The 22509-nt window shown below is 40.1% G+C and overlaps 1 protein-coding gene across 6 annotated transcripts in view; it reads left to right on the top strand.

The window, feature by feature from the left end:
• The window catches only part of PHKA1 (phosphorylase kinase regulatory subunit alpha 1), a 169118-nt gene that overhangs the window by 47068 nt on the left and 99541 nt on the right, over window positions 1-22509 (top strand). For all 6 annotated transcript variants that reach the window (XM_019439064.2, XM_019439065.2, XM_019439066.2 and 3 more), the window contains exon 14: window positions 20936-21070. In XM_019439064.2, the coding sequence (XP_019294609.2) occupies window positions 20936-21070 (135 nt within the window). The remainder of the gene's footprint in view (window positions 1-20935; window positions 21071-22509) is intronic.

A 22509-nucleotide genomic window follows, 5' to 3' on the forward strand; every position in this document is an offset into this window, starting at 1 on the left:
CTTGTTACAGCCTTTAATTTAAAGTCTAGTTTGTCTGATATAAGTATGGCTACTCCAGCTTTCTTTTGACTTCTAGTAGCATGATAAATAGTTCTCCATCCCCTCACTTTCAATCTGAAGGTGTTCTCAGGTCTAAAATGAGTCTTTTGTAGACAGCAAATAGATGGGTCTTGTTTTTTTATCCATTCTGATACCCTATGTCTTTTGGTTGGCACATTTAGTCCATTTACATTCAGTGTTATTATAGAAAGATATGGGTTTAGAGTCATTGTGATGTCTGTATGTTTTATGCTTGTAGTGATGTCTCTGGTACTTTGTCTCACAGGATCCCCCTTAGGATCTCTTGTAGGGCTGGTTTCGTGGTGACAAATTCCTTCAGTTTTTGTTTGTTTGGGAAGACCTTTATCTCTCCTTCTATTCTAAATGACAGACTTGCTGGATAAAGGATTCTCGGCTGCATATTTTTTTCCTGTTCATCACATTGAAGATTTCCTGCCATTCCTTTCTGGCCTGCCAAGTTTCAGTAGAGAGATCCATCACGAGTCTTTTGGGTCTCCCTTTATATGTTAAAGCACGTTTATCCCTAGCTGCTTTCAGAATTTTCTCTTTATCCTTGTATTTTGCCAGTTTCACTATGATATGTCGTGCAGAAGATCGATTCAAGTTATGTCTGAAGGGAGTTCTCTGTGCCTCTTGGATTTCATTGCCTTTTTCCTTCCCCAAATCAGGGAAGTTCTCAGCTATTATTTCTTCAAGTACACCTTCAGCACCTTTCCCTCTCTCTTCCTCCTCTGGAATACCAATTATGCGTAGATTATTTCTCTTTAGTGCATCACTTAGTTCTCTAATTTTCCCCTCATGCTCCTGGATTTTTGTATCTCTCTTTTTCTCAACTTCTTCTTTTTCCATAATTTTATCTTCTAGTTCACCTATTCTCTCCTCTGCCTCTTCAATCCGAGCTGTGATTGCCTCCATTTTATTTTGCTGGTCATTAATAGCATTTTTTAGCTCCTCCTGGCTGTTCCCTAGTCCCTTGATCTCTGTAGCAAGAGATTCTCTGCTGTCCTCTATACTGTTTTCAAGCCCAGTGATTAATTTTATGACTATTATTCTAAATTCACTTTCTGTTATATTGTTTAAATCGTTTTTGATCATTTTGTTAGCTGTCGCTATTTCCTGGAGATTCTTCTGAGGAGAATTCTTCCATTTCGTCGTTTTGGATAGTCCCTGGAGTGGTGCAGAACTGCAGGGCACTTCCCCTGTGCTGTGGTGTATAACTGGAGTTGGTGGGCGGGGCCGCAGTCAGACCTGATGTCTGCCCCCGGGCCACAGTCAGACTGGTGTGTACCTTCTCTTCCCCTCTCCTAGGAGCAGGATTCACTGTGGGGTGGCGTGGCTCGTCTGGACTACTTGCATACTGCCAGGCTTGTGGTGCTGGGGATCTGGCATATTAGCTGGGGTGGATCGGCAAGGTGCACAGGGGCGGGAAGGGCAGGCTCAGCTCACTTTTCCTTCAGTGATCCGCTTCGGGAGGGGCCCTGCGGCACCGGGAGGTAGTCAGACCCGCCACAGGAGGGATGGATCCACAGAAGCACAGCGTTGAGTGTTTGCGTGGTGCAAGCAAGTTCCCTGGCAGGAACTGATTCCCTTTGGGATTTTGACTCGGGGATGGGCGAGGGAGATGGTGCTGGTGAGCACCTTTGTTCCCCACCAAGCTGAGCTCTATCGTCCGGGGCTCAACAACTGTCTCTCCTGTCGTCCTCCAGCCCTTCCGCTCTCCGAGCAGAGCTGTTAACTTATAACCTTCCAGATGTTAAGTCCCGCTTGCTGTCAGAACACACCCTGTCCGGCCCCTCCGCTTTTGCAAGCCAGACTCGAGAGCTCCGCTTTGCTGGCGGGTTGCCCCTCTGCCCCAGCTGCCTCCCCACAATCCGTGTAGCACGCACCGCCTCTCTGCCCTTCCTACCCTCTTCCATGGGCCTCTTGTCTACGCTTGGCTCCAGAGAATCCGTTCTGCTAATCTTCTGGCAGTTTTCTGGGTTATTTAGGCAGGTGTGTGTGGAATCTAAGTGATCACCAGGACGTGGTGAGCCCAGCATCCTCCTACACCGGCATCTTCCTCCCTATTCCTCTCTCATACCCTTTTTTTTAATTTTATTTTTTATTTGTTAAAATTTATATCCAAATTAGTTAGCATATAGTGAAACAATGATTTCAGGAGTAGATTCCTTAATGCCCTTTACCCATTTAGCCCATGCCCCCACCCACAACCCCTCCAGTTACCCTCAGTTTGTTCTCCATGTTTATGAGTCTCTTCTGTTTTGTCCCCCTCCTGTTTTTATATTATTTTTGTTTCCCTTCCCTTATATTCATCTGTTTTGTCTTTTAAAGTCTCATATGAGTGAAGTCATATGATTTTTGTCTTTCTCTGACTGACTAATTTCACTTAGCATAATACCCTCCAGTTCCATCCACGTAGTTGCAAATGGCAAGATTTTATTCTTTTTGACTGCTGAGTAATACTGCATTGTGTATGTATACCACATCTTCTTTATCCATTCATCCATCGATGGACATTTGGGCTCTTTCCATACTTTGGCTATTGTTGATAGTGCTGCTGTAAACATGGGGGTGCATGTGTCCCTTCAAAACAGCACACCTGTATCCCGTGGATAAATACCTAGTAGTGCAATTGCTGGGTCATAGGGTATTTCTATTTTTAGTTTTTTGAGGAACCTCCATACTGTTTTCCAGAGTGGCTGCACCAGCTTGCATTCCCATTCTCATACCCTTTTAATGGTTGTGTACTTAGTCTTATACTATTGTCTTTCTGTATTTACACTCTGTATTAGTTTGTTAGTGCTGCCTCCTTCATAACAAGTTTGCTTCTATGGCTCCAACTATTCCCTCTTTGGAGAATACTGGAAACCTTTTTATCTTTATTCCTAACAATCAACTTAAATTTTGAAGTATCTACTCTATGCAAAACACTGGGCTAAGCTCTATAAACATTTTCAGAATTCTAGCCCCAATATCTATAAAACATCTTTACCACTTATACTTCTAATGTAAAACTGACCTCTTTTGTCTGCATTCTTTCACCATTCTTTCACCTGTCCCATGAAAATCAGATCTTTCCACATCCTTATCTCTTTTAATGACCTCACTATCATTCTAGTTTCCAAGGTTAGAAAGCTCCAGGTGGTTTTTGACTCTCTAACAACACAATCCAGTGTGGTACTAAGCTCCTATGAAATGTCTCCAGTCACTTGACTTTCGGGTTGGTGCTATATGGGAAATAATCCTGTATAGTTTACTCTTCCCTTGCCATGAGAAACTCTGTTCTCGTTTGAGGCTTATGCCATCTGGCTCTGTTGATCCCCTGCTTCTCTAATTCATTCCCTTAGCTTACAGCCTTCCTCTTCTTCCCCAGATCCTGCCATAGTGCTAGATTTCAGCATCACAGTGAATGCCATCTAGCATTTTAGCCTCAAAATTCTTGGATATCCATAACCCTAGGGACCTTTCCCTCCACCTCTATGTTACCCACTTATTTTGAGGACCAAACTTTAGAACTATCCCACCTCATATATCTTCCATTTCAAAAACATCCAGTTTATGGTCATAGCTACATATTATTTCAGTGTTTTTTTCTTCCTATGACATTTGTCTCTAATTTCTCCTAGTCTGTTCTTCCCTACCTATTTGTTGATCATTTAAATATCTTAATCACCGGTACACTACAACTCTGCTATACCCACCAGAAAAATCATAATGCCACATCAGCCTTACCGTCTGCATTTTCTTTTTCTATTAGGCTCTTTATTTTAATTCCAGTATAATTGACCTTCAATGTTATATTAGGATCAGATGTACAATATAGTGATTTAACGATTATATACATTACTCATTGCTCTTTATGATAAGTGTACTCTTTAATCCCTGTCACCTATTTTACCCATCCCTCTGGTAACTATCCCCTCACACACCACTCCTCTGGTAACCATCAAATTATTCTCTATAGTTAAGAGGCTGTTTCTTGTTTTGTCCCTCACTCTCTTTTTTCCTTTGCTTCTTGTTTTATTTTTTAAATTTCACATATGAGTGAAATCATATGGTATTTGTCTCTCTCTGACTTATTTATTTCACTTAGCATTATACTCCCTAACTCCATCCATATTGTTGCAAACGGCAATACTTCATTTTTATGGCTGGACAATATTCCATTGTATATGTACCCCACCTCTTCTTTATCCATTCATCTGTCAGTGGACCTTTGGGCTGCTTGTATAATTTGCCTATTGTTGATAGCTCTACTGTAAACATTGGGGTGCATGTGTTCCTTCAAACCAGTATTTTTGTATCCTTTCAGTAAATACCTAGTAGTGCAATTGCTGGGTCAAAGGGTAGTCTTATTTTTAACTTTTTGAGGAACCTCCATACTGTTTCCCACAATGGTGCACCAGTTTGCATTCCCACCAACAGTGAAAGATGGTTGCTTTTTCTTCACATCCTCAACAACACTTGTTTCTTAAGTTTTTGGTTTTGGCCATTCAGTAGGTGTGAGGTGATAGCGCATTGTAATTTTGATTTGGATTTCCCTGATGATGAATGATGTTGAGCATCTTGTCATGTGTCTGTTGGCCATCTGTATATCTTTTTTGGAGAAATGTCTGTTCATGTGTTCTGCCCATTTTTTTAATTGGCTTATTTGTTTTTGGGGGTGTTGAATTGTATCAGTTCTTTATATATTTTTGATACTAATCCTTTATCAGATATGTCATTTGCAAATATCTTCTCCCATTGAGTGGGTTCCCTTTTAGTTTTATTGATATTTCCTTTGCCATGCAAATGCTTTTTATTTTGATGTAGTCCCAACAGTTTATTTTTGCTTTTATTTCCCTTGCCTTGGGAGACATATCTAGAGTAAAGTTCCTATGGCCAATGTCAGAGAAATTATTGCCTATACTCTCTACTAGGATTTTTATGTTTTCAAGTCTCACATTTAGGTCTTTAATGCATTTTGAGTTTATTTTTTGTGTATAGTGTAAGAAAGTGATCCAGTTTAATTTTTTGCGTGTAGTTATCCACCTTTCCCAGCACCATTTATTGAAGAGACTGTTTTTTACCCATTGGATTTTCTTTCCTCCTTCCTTGAAGATTGATTGACCATATAATTGAGTTTATTTGAGTTTTGTGTTCTGTTTTCTTGACCTGTATGTCTGTTTTTATGTCAGTACCATACTGTTTTGATTGCTACAACTTTGTAATATCACTTGGAGTCTGGAATTGTGATACCTCCCATTTTGTTTTCTTTTCCCTTTTTGATTTGCCTATTTGGGGTCTTTTGTGGTTCCATACACATTTTAGGATTGCTTATTCTAGTTCTGTGAAAAATGTCATTGGTATTTTGATGGGAATTGCATTAAATCTGTAGATTGTTTTGGATAGACATTTTAACAATATTTGTTCTTCTAACCCACAAGCATGGAAGGTCTTTCCGTTTCTTTGCATTGTCTTGTATTTCTTTCATTAGTGTTTTACAGTTTTCAGAGTACAGGTCTTTCACCTCTTTGGTTAAGTTTGTTTCTGGATATTTTATTGGTTTTGGTGCAATTGTAAAAGGGACTGATTTCTTAATTTCTCTTTCTGTAGCTTCATTATTAGTGGATAGGAATGCAACAGATTTCTGTACATTGATTTTTGTGTCCTGCAAATTGACTGAATTCATTGATCATTTCTAGTAGTTTTTTGGTGGAATTTTTAGGGTTTTCTATATAGAGTATCATGTCATCTGCAAATAGTAAAAATTATGTTTCTTTCTTATCAATTTGGATGCCTTTTATTTCCTTTTGTTGTCTGATTGCTATGGCTAGGCAACTGTCCATCAACTGCTGAATGGATAAAGAATACGTGGCATATATACAGTGGAACATTACTCAGCCATTAAACTGAATGAAACCTTGCCATTTGCAACAATGTAGATGGAACTAAAGTGTATTATATTAAGCGATTTCACTCATGTGTGGAATTCAAGAAACAAAACAGATGAACATAGGCGAAGGGAAGGAAAAATAAAATAAGATAAAAACAGAGAGGGAGGCAAACCATAAGAGACTCTTAACTATAGAGAACAAACTGAGGATGGGGGAATGGGCTAAAATGGGTAGTGGGTATTAAGGAGGGTGCTTGTTGTGATGAGCACTGGGTATTATATGTAAGTGATGAATCACTAAATTCTACTCCTGAAACCAATACCACATTATATGTTAACTAACTTGAATTTAAATAAAATCTTGGAGGAAAAAAATAAAGTCTATATTGTTTGATAGTGAAAAAAAAATGATTGCTATGGCTAGGACTTCCAGTACTGTGTTAAATAAAAGTAGTGGGAGTGGACATCTTTGTCTTGTTCCTGATATTTTGGTGGAGTCTTTTTTTATATGTATAAATTATTATGTCATCTGCAAATAGCAAATTTGCTTCTTTTACTTCTTGCAAATTTTACTTCTTCCTTACCAATTTGAATGCTTTTTCTTTTTGTTGTCTATTTGCTGTGGCTAGGACTTCCAGCACTATGTTGAATAAAAGTGGGGAGAGTAGATATCCTTGTCTTGTTCCTGACCTTAGAAGGCCTTGTCTTGTTCCTGACCTTAGAAGGAAATCTCTGAGTTTTTCCCCATGAAGGATGATAGCTGTGAGTCTTTCATATAAGGCCTTTATGATGTTCAGGTAATGTTCCCTCTAAACCTACTATGTTGAGGGTTTTATGAACGGATGTTGCACTTTGTCAGATGTTTTTTCTGCATCTGTTGAAATGGTCATATGGTTCTTATCCTTTCTCTTATTCATGTGATATATCACACTGATTGATTTGCAAATACTGAACTACCGTTGCATCCCAGGAATAAATCCCAGTTGATCATGGTGAATGTTTTTTTAAATGTATTGTTGGATTTGGTTTGATAGTATTTTGTTGAATATTTTTGCATGTACATATTTTTTTTTATTTTTTTATTTTTTTTATTTTTTAATATATGAAATTTACTGTCAAATTGGTTTCCATACAACACCCAGTGCTCATCCCAAAAGGTGCCCTCCTCAATACCCATCACCCACCCTGCCCTCCCTCCCACCCCCCATCAACCCTCAGTTTGTTCTTAGTTTTTAACAGTCTCTTATGCTTTGGCTCTCTCCCACTCTAACCTCTTTTTTTTTTTTCCTTCCCCTCCCCCATGGGTTTCTGTTACGTTTCTCAGGATCCACATAAGAGTGAAACCATATGGTATCTGTCTTTCTCTGTATGGCTTATTTCACTTAGCATCACACTCTCCAGTTCCATCCACGTTGCTACAAAAGGCCATATTTCATTTTTTCTCATTGCCACGTAGTATTCCATTGTGTATATAAACCACAATTTCTTTATCCATTCATCAGTTGATGGACATTTAGGCTCTTTCCATAATTTGGCTATTGTTGAGAGTGCCGCTATAAACATTGGGGTACAAGTGCCCCTATGCATCAGTACTCCTGTATCCCTTGGATAAATTCCTAGCAGTGCTATTGCTGGGTCATAGGGTAGGTCTATTTTTAATTTTCTGAGGAACCTCCACACTGCTTTCCAGAGCGGCTGCACCAATTTGCATTCCCACCAACAGTGCAAGAGGGTTCCTGTTTCTCCACATCCTCTCCAGCATCTATAGTCTCCTGATTTCTTCATTTTGGCCACTCTGACTGGCGTGAGGTGGTATCTGAGTGTGGTTTTGATTTGTATTTCCCTGATAAGGAGCGACGTTGAACATCTTTTCATGTGCCTGTTGGCCATCCGGATGTCTTCTTTAGAGAAGTGTCTATTCATGTTTTCTGCCCATTTCTTCACTGGGTTATTTGTTTTTCGGGTGTGGAGTTTGATGAGCTCTTTATAGATTTTGGATACTAGCCCTTTGTCCGATGTGTCATTTGCAAATATCTTTTCCCATTCCGTTGGTTGCCTTTTAGTTTTGTTGGTTGTTTCCTTTGCTGTGCAGAAGCTTTTTATCTTCATAAGGTCCCAGTAATTCACTTTTGCTTTTAATTCCCTTGCCTTTGGGGATGTGCCGAGTAAGAGATTGCTACGGCTGAGGTCAGAGAGGTCTTTTCCTGCTTTCTCCTCTAAGGTTTTGATGGTTTCCTGTCTCACATTCAGGTCCTTTATCCATTTTGAGTTTATTTTTGTGAATGCTGTGAGAAAGTGGTCTAGTTTCAACCTTCTGCATGTTGCTGTCCAGTTCTCCCAGCACCATTTGTTAAAGAGACTGTCTTTTTTTCCATTGGATGTTCTTTCCTGCTTTGTCAAAGATGAGTTGGCCATACGTTTGTGGGTCTAGTTCTGGGGTTTCTATTCTATTCCATTGGTCTATGTGTCTGTTTTTATGCCAATACCATGCTGTCTTGATGATGACAGCTTTGTAGTAGAGGCTAAAGTCTGGTATTGTGATGCCTCCTGCTTTGGTCTTCTTCTTCAAAATTACTTTGGCTATTCGGGGCCTTTTGTGGTTCCATATGAATTTTAGGATTGCTTGTTCTAGTTTCGAGAAGAATGCTGGTGCAATTTTGATTGGGATTGCATTGAATGTGTAGATAGCTTTGGGTAGTATTGACATTTTGACAATATTTATTCTTCCAATCCATGAGCAGGGAATGTCTTTCCATTTCTTTATATCTTCTTCAATTACCTGCATAAGCTTTCTATAGTTTTCAGCATACAGATCTTTTACATCTTTGGTTAGATTTATTCCTAGGTATTTTATGCTTCTTGGTGCAATTGTGAATGGGATCAGTTTCTTTATTTGTCTTTCTGTTGCTTCATTGTTAGTGTATAAGAATGCAACTGATTTCTGTACATTGATTTTGTATCCTGCAACTTTGCTGAATTCATGTATCCGTTCTAGCAGACTTTTGGTGGAGTCTATCAGATTTTCCACGTATAATATCATGTCATCTGCAAAAAGCGAAAGCTTGACTTCATCTTTGCCAATTTTGATGCCTTTGATTTCCTTTTGTTGTCTGATTGCTGATGCTAGAACTTCCAGCACTATGTTAAACAACAGCGGTGAGAGTGGGCATCCCTGTCGTGTTCCTGATCTCAGGGAAAAAGCTCTCAGTTTTTCCCCGTTGAGGATGATGTTAGCTGTGGGCTTTTCATAAATGGCCTTTATGATCTTTAAGTATGTTCCTTCTATCCCGACTTTCTCAAGGGTTTTTATTAAGAAAGGGTGCTGGATTTTGTCAAAGGCCTTTTCTGCATCGATTGACAGGATCATATGGTTCTTATCTTTTTTTTTGTTAATGTGATGTATCACGTTGATCGATTTGCGAATGTTGAACCAGCCCTGCATCCCAGGAATGAATCCCACTTGATCATGGTGAATAATTCTTTTTATATGCTGTTGAATTCGATGTGCTAGTATCTTATTGAGAATTTTTGCATCCATATTCATCAGAGATATTGGCCTGTAGTTCTCTTTTTTTACTGGGTCTCTGTCTGGTTTAGGAATCAAAGTAATACTGGCTTCATAGAATGAGTCTGGAAGTTTTCCTTCCCTTTCTATTTCTTGGAATAGCTTGAGAAGGATAGGTATTATCTCTGCTTTAAATGTCTTGTAGAACTCCCCTGGGAAGCCATCTGGTCCTGGACTCTTATTTGTTGGGAGATTTTTGATAACCGATTCAATTTCTTCGCTGGTTATGGGTCTGTTCAAGCTTTCTATTTCCTCCTGATTGAGTTTTGGAAGAGTGTGGGTGTTTAGGAATTTGTCCATTTCTTCCAGGTTGTCCAATTTGTTGGCATATAATTTTTCATAGTATTCACTGATAATTGTTTGTATCTCTGAGGGATTGGTTGTAATCATTCCATTTTCATTCATGATTTTATCTATTTGGGTCATCTCCCTTTTCTTTTTGAGAAACCTGGCTAGAGGTTTGTCAATTTTGTTTATTTTTTCAAAAAACCAACTCTTGGTTTCGTTGATCTGCTCTACAGTTTTTTTAGATTCTATATTGTTTATTTCTGCTCTGATCTTTATTATTTCTCTTCTTCTGCTGGGTTTAGGCTGCCTTTGCTGTTCTGCTTCTATTTCCTTTAGGTGTGCTGTTAGATTTTGTATTTGGGATTTTTCTTGTTTCTTGAGATAGGCCTGGATTGCAATGTATTTTCCTCTCAGGACTGCCTTCGCTGCGTCCCAAAGCGTTTGGATTGTTGTATTTTCATTTTCGTTTGTTTCCATATATTTTTTAATTTCTTCTCTAATTGCCTGGTTGACCCACTCATTCATTAGTAGGGTGTTCTTTAACCTCCATGCTTTTGGAGGTTTTCCAGACTTTTTCCTGTGGTTGATTTCAAGCTTCATAGCATTGTGGTCTGAAAGTATGCATGGTATAATTTCAATTCTTGTAAACTTATGAAGGGCTGTTTTGTGACCCAGTATATGATCTATCTTGGAGAATGTTCCATGTGCACTCGAGAAGAAAGTATATTCTGTTGCTTTGGGATGCAGAGTTCTAAATATATCTGTCAAGTCCATCTGATCCAATGTATCATTCAGGGCCCTTGTTTCTTTATTGACTGTGTGTCTAGATGATCTATCCATTTCTGTAAGTGGGGTGTTAAAGTCCCCTGCAATGACCACATTCTTATCAATAAGGTTGCTTATGTTTATGAGTAATTGTTTTATATATCTGGGGGTTCCGGTATTTGGCGCATAGACATTTATAATTGTTAGCTCTTCCTGATGGATAGACCCTGTAATTATTATATAATGCCCTTCTTCATCTCTTGTTACAGCCTTTAATTTAAAGTCTAGTTTGTCTGATATAAGTATGGCTACTCCAGCTTTCTTTTGACTTCCAGTAGCATGATAAATAGTTCTCCATCCCCTCACTCTCAATCTAAAGGTGTCCTCAGATCTAAAATGAGTCTCTTGTAGACAGCAAATAGATGGGTCTTGTTTTTTTATCCATTCTGATACCCTATGTCTTTTGGTTGGCGCATTTAATCCATTTACATTCAGTGTTATTATAGAAAGATACGGGTTTAGAGTCATTGTGATGTCTGTATGTTTTATGCTTGTAGTGATGTCTCTGGTACTTTGTCTCACAGGATCCCCCTTAGGATCTCTTGTAGGGCTGGTTTAGTGGTGACAAATTCCTTCAGTTTTTGTTTGCTTGGGAAGACCTTTATCTCTCCTTCTATTCTGAATGACAGACTTGCTGGATAAAGGATTCTCGGCTGCATATTTTTTCTGTTTAGCACACTGAAGATATCGTGCCAAGCCTTTCTGGCCTGCCAAGTTTCAAAGGAGAGATCAGTCACGAGTCTTATAGGTCTCCCTTTATATGTGAGGGCACGTTTATCCCTTGCTGCTTTCAGAATTTTCTCTTTATCCTTGTATTTTGCCAGTTTCACTATGATATGTCGTGCAGAAGATCGATTCAAGTTACGTCTGAAGGGAGTTCTCTGTGCCTCTTGGATTTCAATGCCTTTTTCCTTCCCCAGTTCAGGGAAGTTCTCAGCTATAATTTCTTCAAGTACCCCTTCAGCACCTTTCCCTCTCTCTTCCTCCTCTGGGATACCAATTATGCGTATATTATTTCTTTTTAGTGTATCACTTAGTTCTCTAATTTTCCCCTCATACTCCTGGATTTTTTTATCTCTCTTTCTTTCAGCTTCCTCTTTCTCCATAACTTTATCTTCTAGTTCACCTATTCTCTCCTCTGCCTCTTCAATCCGAGCCGTCGTGGTTTCCATTTTGTTTTGCATTTCCTTTAAAGCGTTTTTCAGCTCCTCATGACTGTTCCTTAGTCCCTTGATCTCTGTGGCAAGAGATTCTCTGCTGTCCTGTATACTGTTTTCAAGCCCAGCGATTATTTTTATGACTATTATTCTAAATTCACTTTGTGTTATATTATTTAAATCCTTTTTGATCAGTTCATTAGCTGTTGTTATTTCCTGGAGATTCTTCTGAGGGGAATTCTTCTGTTTGGTCATTTTGGATAGTCCCTGGCGTGGTGAGGACCTGCAGGGCACTTCCCCTGTGCTGTGGTGTATAACTGGAGTTAGTGGGCGGGGCCGCAGACCGACCTGATGTCTGCCCCCAGCCCACCGCTGGGGCCACAGTCAGACTGGTGTGTGCCTTCTCTTCCCCTCTCCTAGGGGCGGGATTCACTGTGGGGTGGCTTGGCCCGTCTGGGCTACTTGCACACTGCCAGGCTTGTGGTGCTGGGGATCTGGCGTATTAGCTGGGGTGGGTAGGCAAGGTGCACGGGGGCAGGAGGGGCAGGCTTAGCTCGCTTCTCCTTAGGTGATCCACTTCAGGAGGGGCCCTGTGGCAGCGGGAGGGAGTCAGATCCGCTGCCGGAGGTTTGGCTCCGCAGAAGCACAGAGTTGGGTGTTTGCGCGGAGCGAGCAAGTTCCCTGGCAGGAACTGGTTCTCTTTGGGATTTTGGCTGGGGGATGGGCGGGGGAGATGGCGCTGGCGAGCGCCTTTGTTCCCCGCCAAGCTGAGCTCTGCCGTCCGGGGGCTGAGCAGCTCTCCCTCCCTTTGTCCTCCAGCCTTCCCGCTTTCTGAGCAGAGCTGTTAACTTATGACCTCCCAGACGCTAAGTCGCGCTTGCTGTCGGAACACAGTCCGTCCGGCCCCTCCGCTTTTGCCAGCCAGACTCGGGGGCTCTGCTTGGCCGGGGAGCCGCCCCTCCGCCCCAGCTCCCTCCTGCCAGTCCGTGGAGCACGCACCGCCTCACCGCCCTTCCTACCCTCTTCCGTGGGCCTCTCGTCTGCGCTTGGCTCCAGAGACTCCGTTCTGCTAATCCTCTGGCGGTTTTCTGGGTTCTTTAGGCAGGTGTAGGTGGAATCTAAGTGATCAGCAGGACGCGCGGTGAGCCCAGCGTCCTCCTACGCCGCCATCTTCTGAAGGAATCTGCATGTATATTTTTGAGAGATTGGCTTGTAGTTCTCTTTTTTTGTGGTATTTTCATCTGTTTTTGGTATCATGGTGATAACTGGCCTTATAGAATGAATTTGGAAGCTTTCTTTCTCTTCTAAGTTCTGGAATAATTTGAGAAGAATAGGTGTTAATTCTGGTTAGAGGTTTATCAGTTTTGTTGATCTTTGCAAAGAACCACCTCTTGGTTTCATTGATCTGTACCATTGTTTTTTTTAGTTTCTATATCATTTATTTCTGCTCTAATCTTTATTATTTATTTATTATTTCATTCCTTCTGCTGGTTTTGGGTTTTGTTTTTCCTTCTTTTTCTACCTTCTTTAAGTATAAAGTTAGGTTTTTATTTGAGATTTTTCTTGCTTCCTCAGATAGGCTTGTATTGCTGTAAATTTCCCTCTTAGAACCACTTTTGCAGCATCCCAAAAATTTTGGACCATTGTGTTTTCATTTCATTTGTTTTATGTACTTTTTTATTTATTCTTTTATTTTCTGGTGAACCCATTCATTGTTTATGTTGTTTAACCTCCAAGTATTTATGGTCTTTCCAGATTTTTTTCTTGTGGTTGATTTCTAGTTTCATAGCGTTGTGGTCAGAAAAGATGCAAGGTATGACTTTGACCTTTTTAAATTTGTTGAGACTTGTGGCCTAATTGTGATCTATAATGGAGAATGTTCCATGTGCACTTGAGAAGAATGTGTATTCTCCTGTTTGGGGATGAAATTTTCTGAAAATATCTGTTAAATCCATTTGGTACAGTGTGTCACTTATAGCCACTGTTTCCTTGAAACCCAGTCTTTATTAACCACCCCCCAACACTTTAGGTATATGGTGTCATAGTCTACATCCTTTTATTTTATGAATCTATTGACTGAGTTTTACAGAAATACTTATTTTTACTGCTTTTGTAAGTAAAATAATTATCTTACTACTTTTCATACTCTTACTTATGGTCTTTCCACTACTTTCTTGTAGAGCTGGTTTAGTGGTCATGAACTCCTTTAGTTTTTATCTGAGGAACTCTTTATCTCTCCTTCTATTATGATTTATAGCCTTGCTGATAGAGTATTCTTGGCTGAAGATTTTTCCCTTTTAGCATTTTGAATATATCATGCCACTCCCTTCTGGTCTGCAAAGATCTGCTGAAAAATCTACTGATAGCCTTATGGAGTTTCCCTTGCATATAATTGTCTTCTCTCTTGCTGCTTTTAAAATTATTCATCACTAATTTTGCCATTTTAATTACTATGCCACACTAATTACTCAGTGTGGACCTCCTAGGGTTGATTTTTTATGGGGATTTCTTTGCCTCCTGGATGTGGATATGTTTCCTTCTCCATATTAGGGAAATTTTCAGCTATTATTTCTTCAAATAAATTTTCTATCTCCTATTCTCTCTCTTCTTCTTCTGGGATCTCTATAATGTGAATGTTATTACCTTGATGGAGTCCCTGGGTTCCCTAAGGCTATTCTCAGTTTGCATAATATTTTTTTCCTCTCATTTTTTCAGCTTAATTATTTTCCATTACTCTGTCTTTCAGGTCAGTAATTTGTTTTTCTACTTCCTCTAGCATCCTATTTATTCCATCAAGTGTATTTTTTTTATTTTTTTTAACGTTTATTTATTTTTGAGACAGAGAGAGACAGAGCATGAACGGGGGAGGGGCAGAGAGAGAGGGAGACACAGAATCGGAAGCAGGCTCCAGGCTCTGAGCCATCAGCCCAGAGCCCGACGCGGGGCTCGAACTCACAGACCGTGAGATCGTGACCTGAGCTGAAGTCAGACACTTAACTGACTGAGCCACCCAGGCGCCCCCCATCAAGTGTATTTTTAATTTCAGTTATTGTCTTCTTCATCTTTGATTGGTTCTTTTTTTATCTCTTTGTTAAAGGTCTCCCTGATGGCTTCCACTCTTTTCTCAAGTTCAACAAGTATCTTTAAAAGACCATTACTTCAAATTCTCTATCAGGAATTCTACTTACATTTATTTTACTTAAGTCTCTTGCTGTGATTTGGTCCTTTTATTTCTTTTGTAACATATTCCTCTGTCTCCTCATTTTGTCTAAGTCTCTGTGTCTTTTCTGTATGAGGAAAGTCACTTACTTCTGTTGTTCCTAATGATAATAGCCTTATGAAGAAGAGGTCCCATAGTGTCTTGCTGTGTGGTGTCCCATTCCCTAGGACCTGGAACTTCAGGAAGGATTTCTTATGTGGGCTGTGTATGCCCTACTCTTGAGTCCTGGCCTCTTTTTCCTTTAGTCAAGTTGTCTGCAGGGGCTCTCTTTGCCTATTGTTGTCAGTGTTTGGTCCCTAGCTGGGTGGAGCATATTTTAACAAGGTATGTACCTGTCAGCGTGCAAAATGAGACCTGACACTGGCACTGGAACTTTAGTCCCACAGAACATGTGGATTGGGAGATAAGGTGTTGGTGGGGTTTCCACCTGTGTTCTGGGGGAGGGGACCTGCAACGCCATGACTCAGGCAAGCATGACTGGGAAGGGCAGATCCACCCAAATGTGGGAATGGCAGGATTTGGTGTAAACAAGTTAAGTAGCAAGTTTCAACACTGCTGGTTCCTGCCAGTGGCCATGTATTTATGCTGAGTGGTGAGGGACAGAAATGGTACCTTCCAGCTCCTTTATTCCTGGAAGGGTCTCACTGTGATCACTCAGGGACATGCTCTGAGATGAGTAAATAACTCTCCCTCTCATTTGTTCCCAGTGTGTTTCATGCTGCTGCTCCACACTATATCCTGCTGGTTGTTTGTCGTGGTCTCTTAAAGGGCAGGGATTCCACTTCCTAATGCCCTCTGGGTTCTCCCAGAGCTGAAACTGCTAATTTTTAAAATTCCAGGCTTTAAGTCCTGATGGTTGTAGGAATTCACAAAACTCATCCCCTCTTGCTTTCAAAGCCAAGTGTTATGGGGATTTTTCCTCCCCATTTGGGCTCCTCGGTGTAATAGTCTGTTTTTTGCTCTTCTCTGTGCCACCGGCTCCCTCCCCGCTACAGATGGCCACAGTCCATTTTGCTCCCAAACTGCATCTTTGCCCTTTCTACCTTCTTCATTGTGGCCTCTTCCCTACCTTAAGTTGTGGAGTTTGTTCTGCCAGTTTTCAAATTGTTTTCTGGGTTATTTACACTGATGTGAGTGTTATCTAGTTGTATCTGTGGGATGAGACAATCTTTAGGTCCCCCTAGTCTGTCATCTTCTCAGCCTCTTCCATTCTGCATTTTCTGATCCTATACCTGGTCTACTAAATTCTACTGGAAAGAAATCACACAAATCAGCAGATGGTAGCACTGTAATTCTGAAGTCTCCAACCCAGCTAGGCCCACAGTGCCTCCTGTTAGTCCTTGTTCTTACTGCTACTCAGCATTTTCATTCTTTTCAACCACTATTCTAAACCTTCTGTTTTCAAGCCCATCCCTTGTTTTCATCCTTTTTCTTGGCCTGCTACCAAGGTTAGATATCTTAATCTAGCTAGATAATGTTAATATTATGATCACTGTCTGTTTCCCAACCCTCCACCACAATCTTAACTTATATCTTCACTTATCCTTGTCCCCTTTTCTCCAGTCGCAAAAAAAGGTGTTTCTTCTCCTCTTTAAGACCAACTCCTCTTTCTAATGCTTGATCCTATCCTCATCCCCAGCCTTCCTAGAAACCTGCTCTTTCCTCTAATCTTCAAACTCTTCCTCTCTTTTGGCTCTGTTTTTTAGTTCATTTACATACCTGTCACCCTTTAGTAATCCTGTCTTTCCTTTCTCATCCGAATTTCTGCTTCTTTATATTCCATGCATTCTGCAGTCCTTTCCAGTGTGGCTTATTACTCCTCTGAAAATGCTTTTGCTTAAGTTATTGAAAAACTTAGTAGATATTTTTCAATCCACACCATAGTAGATCTTTCTGTTTCATTTGTTGTTTATCTTTCCAGAAACTCTTAACTCACATGCCTTCTGTGATACCATCTCTTGGATCTTCTTCAACCTGGATTTTGCATTTTTCTGCCTCATTCTGGGCTTCCTCTTCTCTTTGACCCTTAATTGTTGGTATTCCTAGGACTTACATCCATAGACCTTCTTACTCAGAATATTTGTTCTGGTCTGTCAGGCTCCTATTCCAGACCTTCTCCCTTTCCCTACCTCCTCACTTCTTCCCTCTCAGAAGATGACTTCACTTCCTATATCATAGAGAAAATACAAGCCTTGAGACAAGAACTCCTCATTCCCACCCCAGGCTTTGTTATCTGCCCATTTCTTATATGTTGAACTTTCTCAAGGTTGTATTCTGGGTTCTCTTATCTTTTTCTCTAAGTATTCTCCTTGACCCATCTCATCTCTTTGTATGCTAATGACTCCTGAATCTTTATTGCTGTCCTTTAAGACAGCCCCACTTGGATGTCTCACATTCACTTCTAACTCAGCATGTCTACAGGTACATGTCTAGTGGCTCGGTCAGTTAAGAATCCAATTCTTTAAATTAGCTCAGGTCATGATCTCACAGTCATGAGGTCGAGCCCCGCATTGGGGCTGAGCATGGAGCCTGCTTGGAATTCTCTCTCTGCCCCTCCCCTGCTCATGCTCGCTCGCTCTTTCTCTTTCTCTCTCTCAAAATAAATAAATAAACTTAGAAAAACTCAACATGTCTTGGGGTGCCTGGGTGGCTCAGTCAGTTAAGCATCCAACTTCAACTCAGGTCATGATCTCACAGCTCGTGAGTTCAAGCCCCACATCATGCCATGCCAGCTCAGAGCCTGGAGCCTTCTTCGGATTCTGTGTCTCCCTGTCTCTCTCTGCCCCTCCCCCACTCACACTCTGTGTGTGTCTCTCTCTCAAAAATAAATGAACATTACAAAATTTTTTAAAAAAAGAAAAACCCGACATGTCTAAAATTATTCAGCTGTACCCTCCTACTACTATATCACCCATGCCTGCTTTTCTCCCTATATGCCTGTGTCATTAAAGGCACACACCATTCTCAGTTCCACATATAAATTCCTGGGGAATCATTCTCAATATCTCCCCCTCTCTCACCTCCTATATTCAATCACTTAAAAAATCCTGATTTCTTTACCTTCTAAATGACTCTGAAATCCATCTAGTCCTCTTCAGTGCCGATGCCATGATCCTAATCTAGGTAATCAACATCTCTCACTTGCATTACTGCAATGGATTTTTAAGTCTTCAGTCTAGGCCCACTACAGACTATCAGCTTATTCTTTAATCATCAACATTAATATGCTTTTTAAGGTACAGATGTGGACATATTATTTTCCTGATTACAACTCTACAGTGGTTTCTGTTGCCAACCTCCTTCATATGGCTTATAAGGTCCTTTAGGATCTGGTGCCTGACCCTGTCTCCATTGTCATTTTTTACATGGCTCCTTCACACTTCATGCTCCTGCTGTAAAGAGCATTATATAATTCCCATATCTGCCTTGTTCTGTGCTGCCTTTGAGCCTTTGTTTCTGCTTTTTCTTCTGTCTGGAACAACTTCTCATATTTTTACCTTCACCTTTGCCAGATTAATTTCCATTCAGCCTTCTAGCAGAACTCAATGTCAATGTCATTTTCTCCAGGGATCGTGCCTATCTCTGTACACCTAGCATTTGGCAGTGCCTAGCACATTGGTGGCATTTTCTAAATGTTTTTATAAAATGTAAAGTAAAAAAAGAGCTCAACTGTTGGGGTTGAAACTATTCCTAGTGCCCCAGAGTGTTGCTCAGTTGCCTCTCTTTCAGTCCTCTCTACTCCTGCTACCAATTGCATTGCCCTCTGCAGGTCCCTGAAGCTTAGTAGAATGAAGTTTGGAAATCATTACCCAAGGATAAAATACAAAATCTTTAAAGTGTCACATATACCCTCCATAAAAATCTAACCTCTGTCTGCCTTTCCAGATTCTTTTTTTTTTTTTTTTTTTACCATCATGCAAGGTATTTTATGCTACAGCAACATTGAAGTGTATGTAGTTTCCCCCTCCCCAATACATACACATTCTTTTTTCATTTCCATGTTTTATGACCATTGTGTACCTTCTACCTAAAATGGATTTCCCGGGGGCGCCTGGGTGGCTCAGTCGGTTAAGCGGCCGACTTCGGCCCAGGTCATGATCTCGCGGTCCGTGAGTTCGAGCCCCGCGTCGGGCTCTGTGCTGACAGCTCAGAGCCTGGAGCCTGTTTCGGATTCTGTGTCTCCCTCTCTCTGACCCTCCCCCGTTCATGCTTTGTCTCTTTCTGTCTCAAAAATAAATAAACACTAAAAAAAAATTTTTTTTAAATGGATTTCCCCATTCCTATTCCTTTCTTTCTCCTGGCTAACATTCATTCTTTCAAATTCAGCTTAGATATCAACTCTTCCAGAAAGCCTTTTCTGAAACCACTCCCTACCAGTCCCAGACATTACAGGTGTTGCATTTGGGTGGCTTATAATGTTTTGTGCATATCTTTATTTACATAGCAGCTTAGTTTATAATCAGTTTATGTGTAATTCCATTACACTGTAAGCTCCTTTAAGAGAGAGACTAATTTATCCATCTCTTTATCCCTAATGCCTAGCATAGTACCTCATCCACTTAGGTGCTTAATAAATGTTTGTTAATAAATGAATGGATAACCACATGTGTTTTCCTGGACTTTCCTTAGCTGCATTATCATTCTTCCTTTGTACATTTTCCCTGGAGAATCTGTCATTTTTGTGTTTTTAGTTCTAAGTAATCAAAATTGTGTTATGTCCAGGGGACCCTATGATCGGTGTATCCTGCATTTCCTGACCCAGACCACAGTAACACAATGCCATGAGGACCCCAAGATAGAAAGATACACACAAAAGATAATGGCAAAGATAAAGAAAGTGGCACTCTGTTAACTAGGTTTTTGCCCCTGATGCTCAACATAGAAAATGCTAGTCAACTTGAATGAACCAAATGGTACCTTCATTTTCCCATTATCCAATTCAACACATCTACCAGCACTGGAGGAACAAGAAGGTGCATGTTTGCCCCTGGTGCTTAGTGTCAAACTAGCTGAGGCCCCACTTGGATTATTAGCCCTCAACCAGGTATCTGTCCTCTAGAGGGAGAGTAAACAAAAGAGTCAGGGAACTGGCCTGGCCTCTTGCTTATTGAGTATGATAACCACTTCACAGACATAAATATAAAAGGAAGAAAAGGGAAGGGCGCCTGGGTGGCTCAGTTGGTTGAGTGTCCGACTTCAGCTCAGGTCATGAACCCGCGGTTTGTGAGTTTGAGTCCCACATCAGGCTCTGTGCTGACAGCTCAGAGCCTGGAGCCTGCTTCGGATTCTGTGTCTCCCTCTCTCTCTGTCCTTCCTCTGATCATGCTGTGTCTCTCTATGTCTCTCAAAAATAAGTAAAGTGTTAAAAAAATTTTTGAAAAGGGAGCTGTCCAGGTTTGGCAGGCTCAGAATCTACAGAAGTGGTATCCCTGCCCCCCAACTCCCAAAAGAACCACACACAATTTTATCTATGGTACCCCAGTTCTATATTCCAAGTTTACCTTGTCTTCTACCATTCTCTAGCTATACAGTAATTCTTACTATTACCCTCAAAATCTGTCTGGTCTTAAGGGTATGGATAAGAAAGAGCCTTGGAGAAACAACTATTACCAAAGCTATAACACACCTCACATTGGATTTTTTTTTCCTACTTACACATGGAATCTCAGACATAAAAAGAGTGTGGCAATCTCTAGGAGCACATAGGTACTTAGCCAAAAAAGCAGAACCTAATTCTCTAGTCAAGAGATCCTTTTAGCATTTTCATTTAGGTAACAGTGTTATGTACCTAGCATGGTATGTGTTTCATAAAAGTTCCTCAATAACTATTGATTTCCTCCCATTTTCTTTCTCTTCCCTTCAGAAGAAATTATGTGGCTTGAGAGATTTTTAGGTTCCTATTAAAATAAAAGTTTCTATTGACCTCATCTTTCTTTCTTTCTTAGTTTCCATTCTAGCTGAGACAGAAGAAATCAAGGCCATTTTGAAGGACAAGGGAATTGATGTAGAGACCATTGCTGAGGTATACCCTATCAGAGTACAACCAGCCCGTATTCTCAGCCACATTTATTCCAGCCTAGGTAAGGAAACTGGCCTTAATAATCATTATAATAATCAAAGCATTATTCAATACAGGCTGATTTCTTTCCTTTTTATTTTTTCTTGGTTTTGTAACTGCTTTATTCAACTGGATCTGAAAAGGGATTTGGAGTCTCTGGAACCTAAGTTTCTGACCCAATATATCCTGAGCAGGCTTGATAATTTTAGATGTGTTTATGAAGTCTAGTACTTAGGGCATAACTGTTAGCAAACAATATTGTATCTTCATTCCAAGTGCATGCCTAACTAACATGTTCTCCCCTTTCTTGAGACCTATATTTCTGTTTTGAATACATGCTAATTTTAGGTAAAGTAATAGCCAAGGAACTTGTTTTTAGGTCTTTTTATACTTTGTCATGTAATGAATTGGTTGACAAAATTTTAAAATTTCATTTAATCTAAAACTTATTTTAATTAGTATGCAATTTTTATTTAATTTATGAAACTTTGTGATCGACACATTAAGCAAATTACTACAAATTACAGATTTATACAATTTGTTACAGATTTTACATTAAAGAAATTACTATGCTGTTAACTGAAAAAACAAAGAAAGGATCTGCAAAAGTTTCTAAACTACCCTTTTTGGAAGACTGAATAATGGCCCCCAAAGTTATCTAAGTCCTAATTCCTGGAACCTGTGAATATTACCTTATATAGCAGAAGAGATTTTGCAGGTATGATTAGTTTAAGGAGCGTGAGATGAGGAGGATTATCCTGGATTTTCCAGGTGGACCCTAAATATAATCACAAGTGTCCTTATACAAGGAAAGCAGAAGGAGTTCATAGTATAGAAGGTAGGACATGTGAAAACAGAACAAGAGATTGGAGTGATGCAGCTATGAGCCAAAGATTTTTAAGGAATGCCCACAGCCTCTATTGGTTAGAATTGAAAAGGAACAGATTCTCTCCTGGAACTTTCAGAAGAAATCGCCCCTGTTAATACCTTGATTTTGTTTTTATTCTTGTAAGACTCATGTTGGGCTTCTGACCTCCAGAACTGTAAGAGAATGAATATGTGTTGTTTTAAGCCACTAAGTTTGTGGTAATTTGTTAACAGCAGGAATGGGAAAGTAATACAGATTTTGGTACTGAGAAATGGGGTGATGCTGTAACAAATATATACAAATGCGGAAGTGGCTTTGGAATCAGGTAATGGATAGAGGCTGGAAGAATTTTGAGTCACATGGTAGAAAAGCCTATATTGCCTTAAACTGTTGGGATGCTAAAGGCATTGCTGGTAAGTGCTCAGAAAGAAATGAGGAACATGTTCTTGCAAACTGGAGGAAAAGGATCCTTGTCATATAGTCACAGCAGGAGATTGTTAGCTGAATTGTGTCCTATTATATGGAAAACACAACTACAAATTATGAACTTGGATATTTAGCTGAGGAGATTTTCTAGCAGAGTGTTGAAATCA

The sequence above is a fragment of the Panthera pardus genome, unplaced genomic scaffold (genome assembly GCF_024362965.1).
Source record: "Panthera pardus isolate Hobbes unplaced genomic scaffold, ASM2436296v1 HiC_scaffold_27, whole genome shotgun sequence".
NCBI lineage: Eukaryota > Metazoa > Chordata > Mammalia > Carnivora > Felidae > Panthera > Panthera pardus.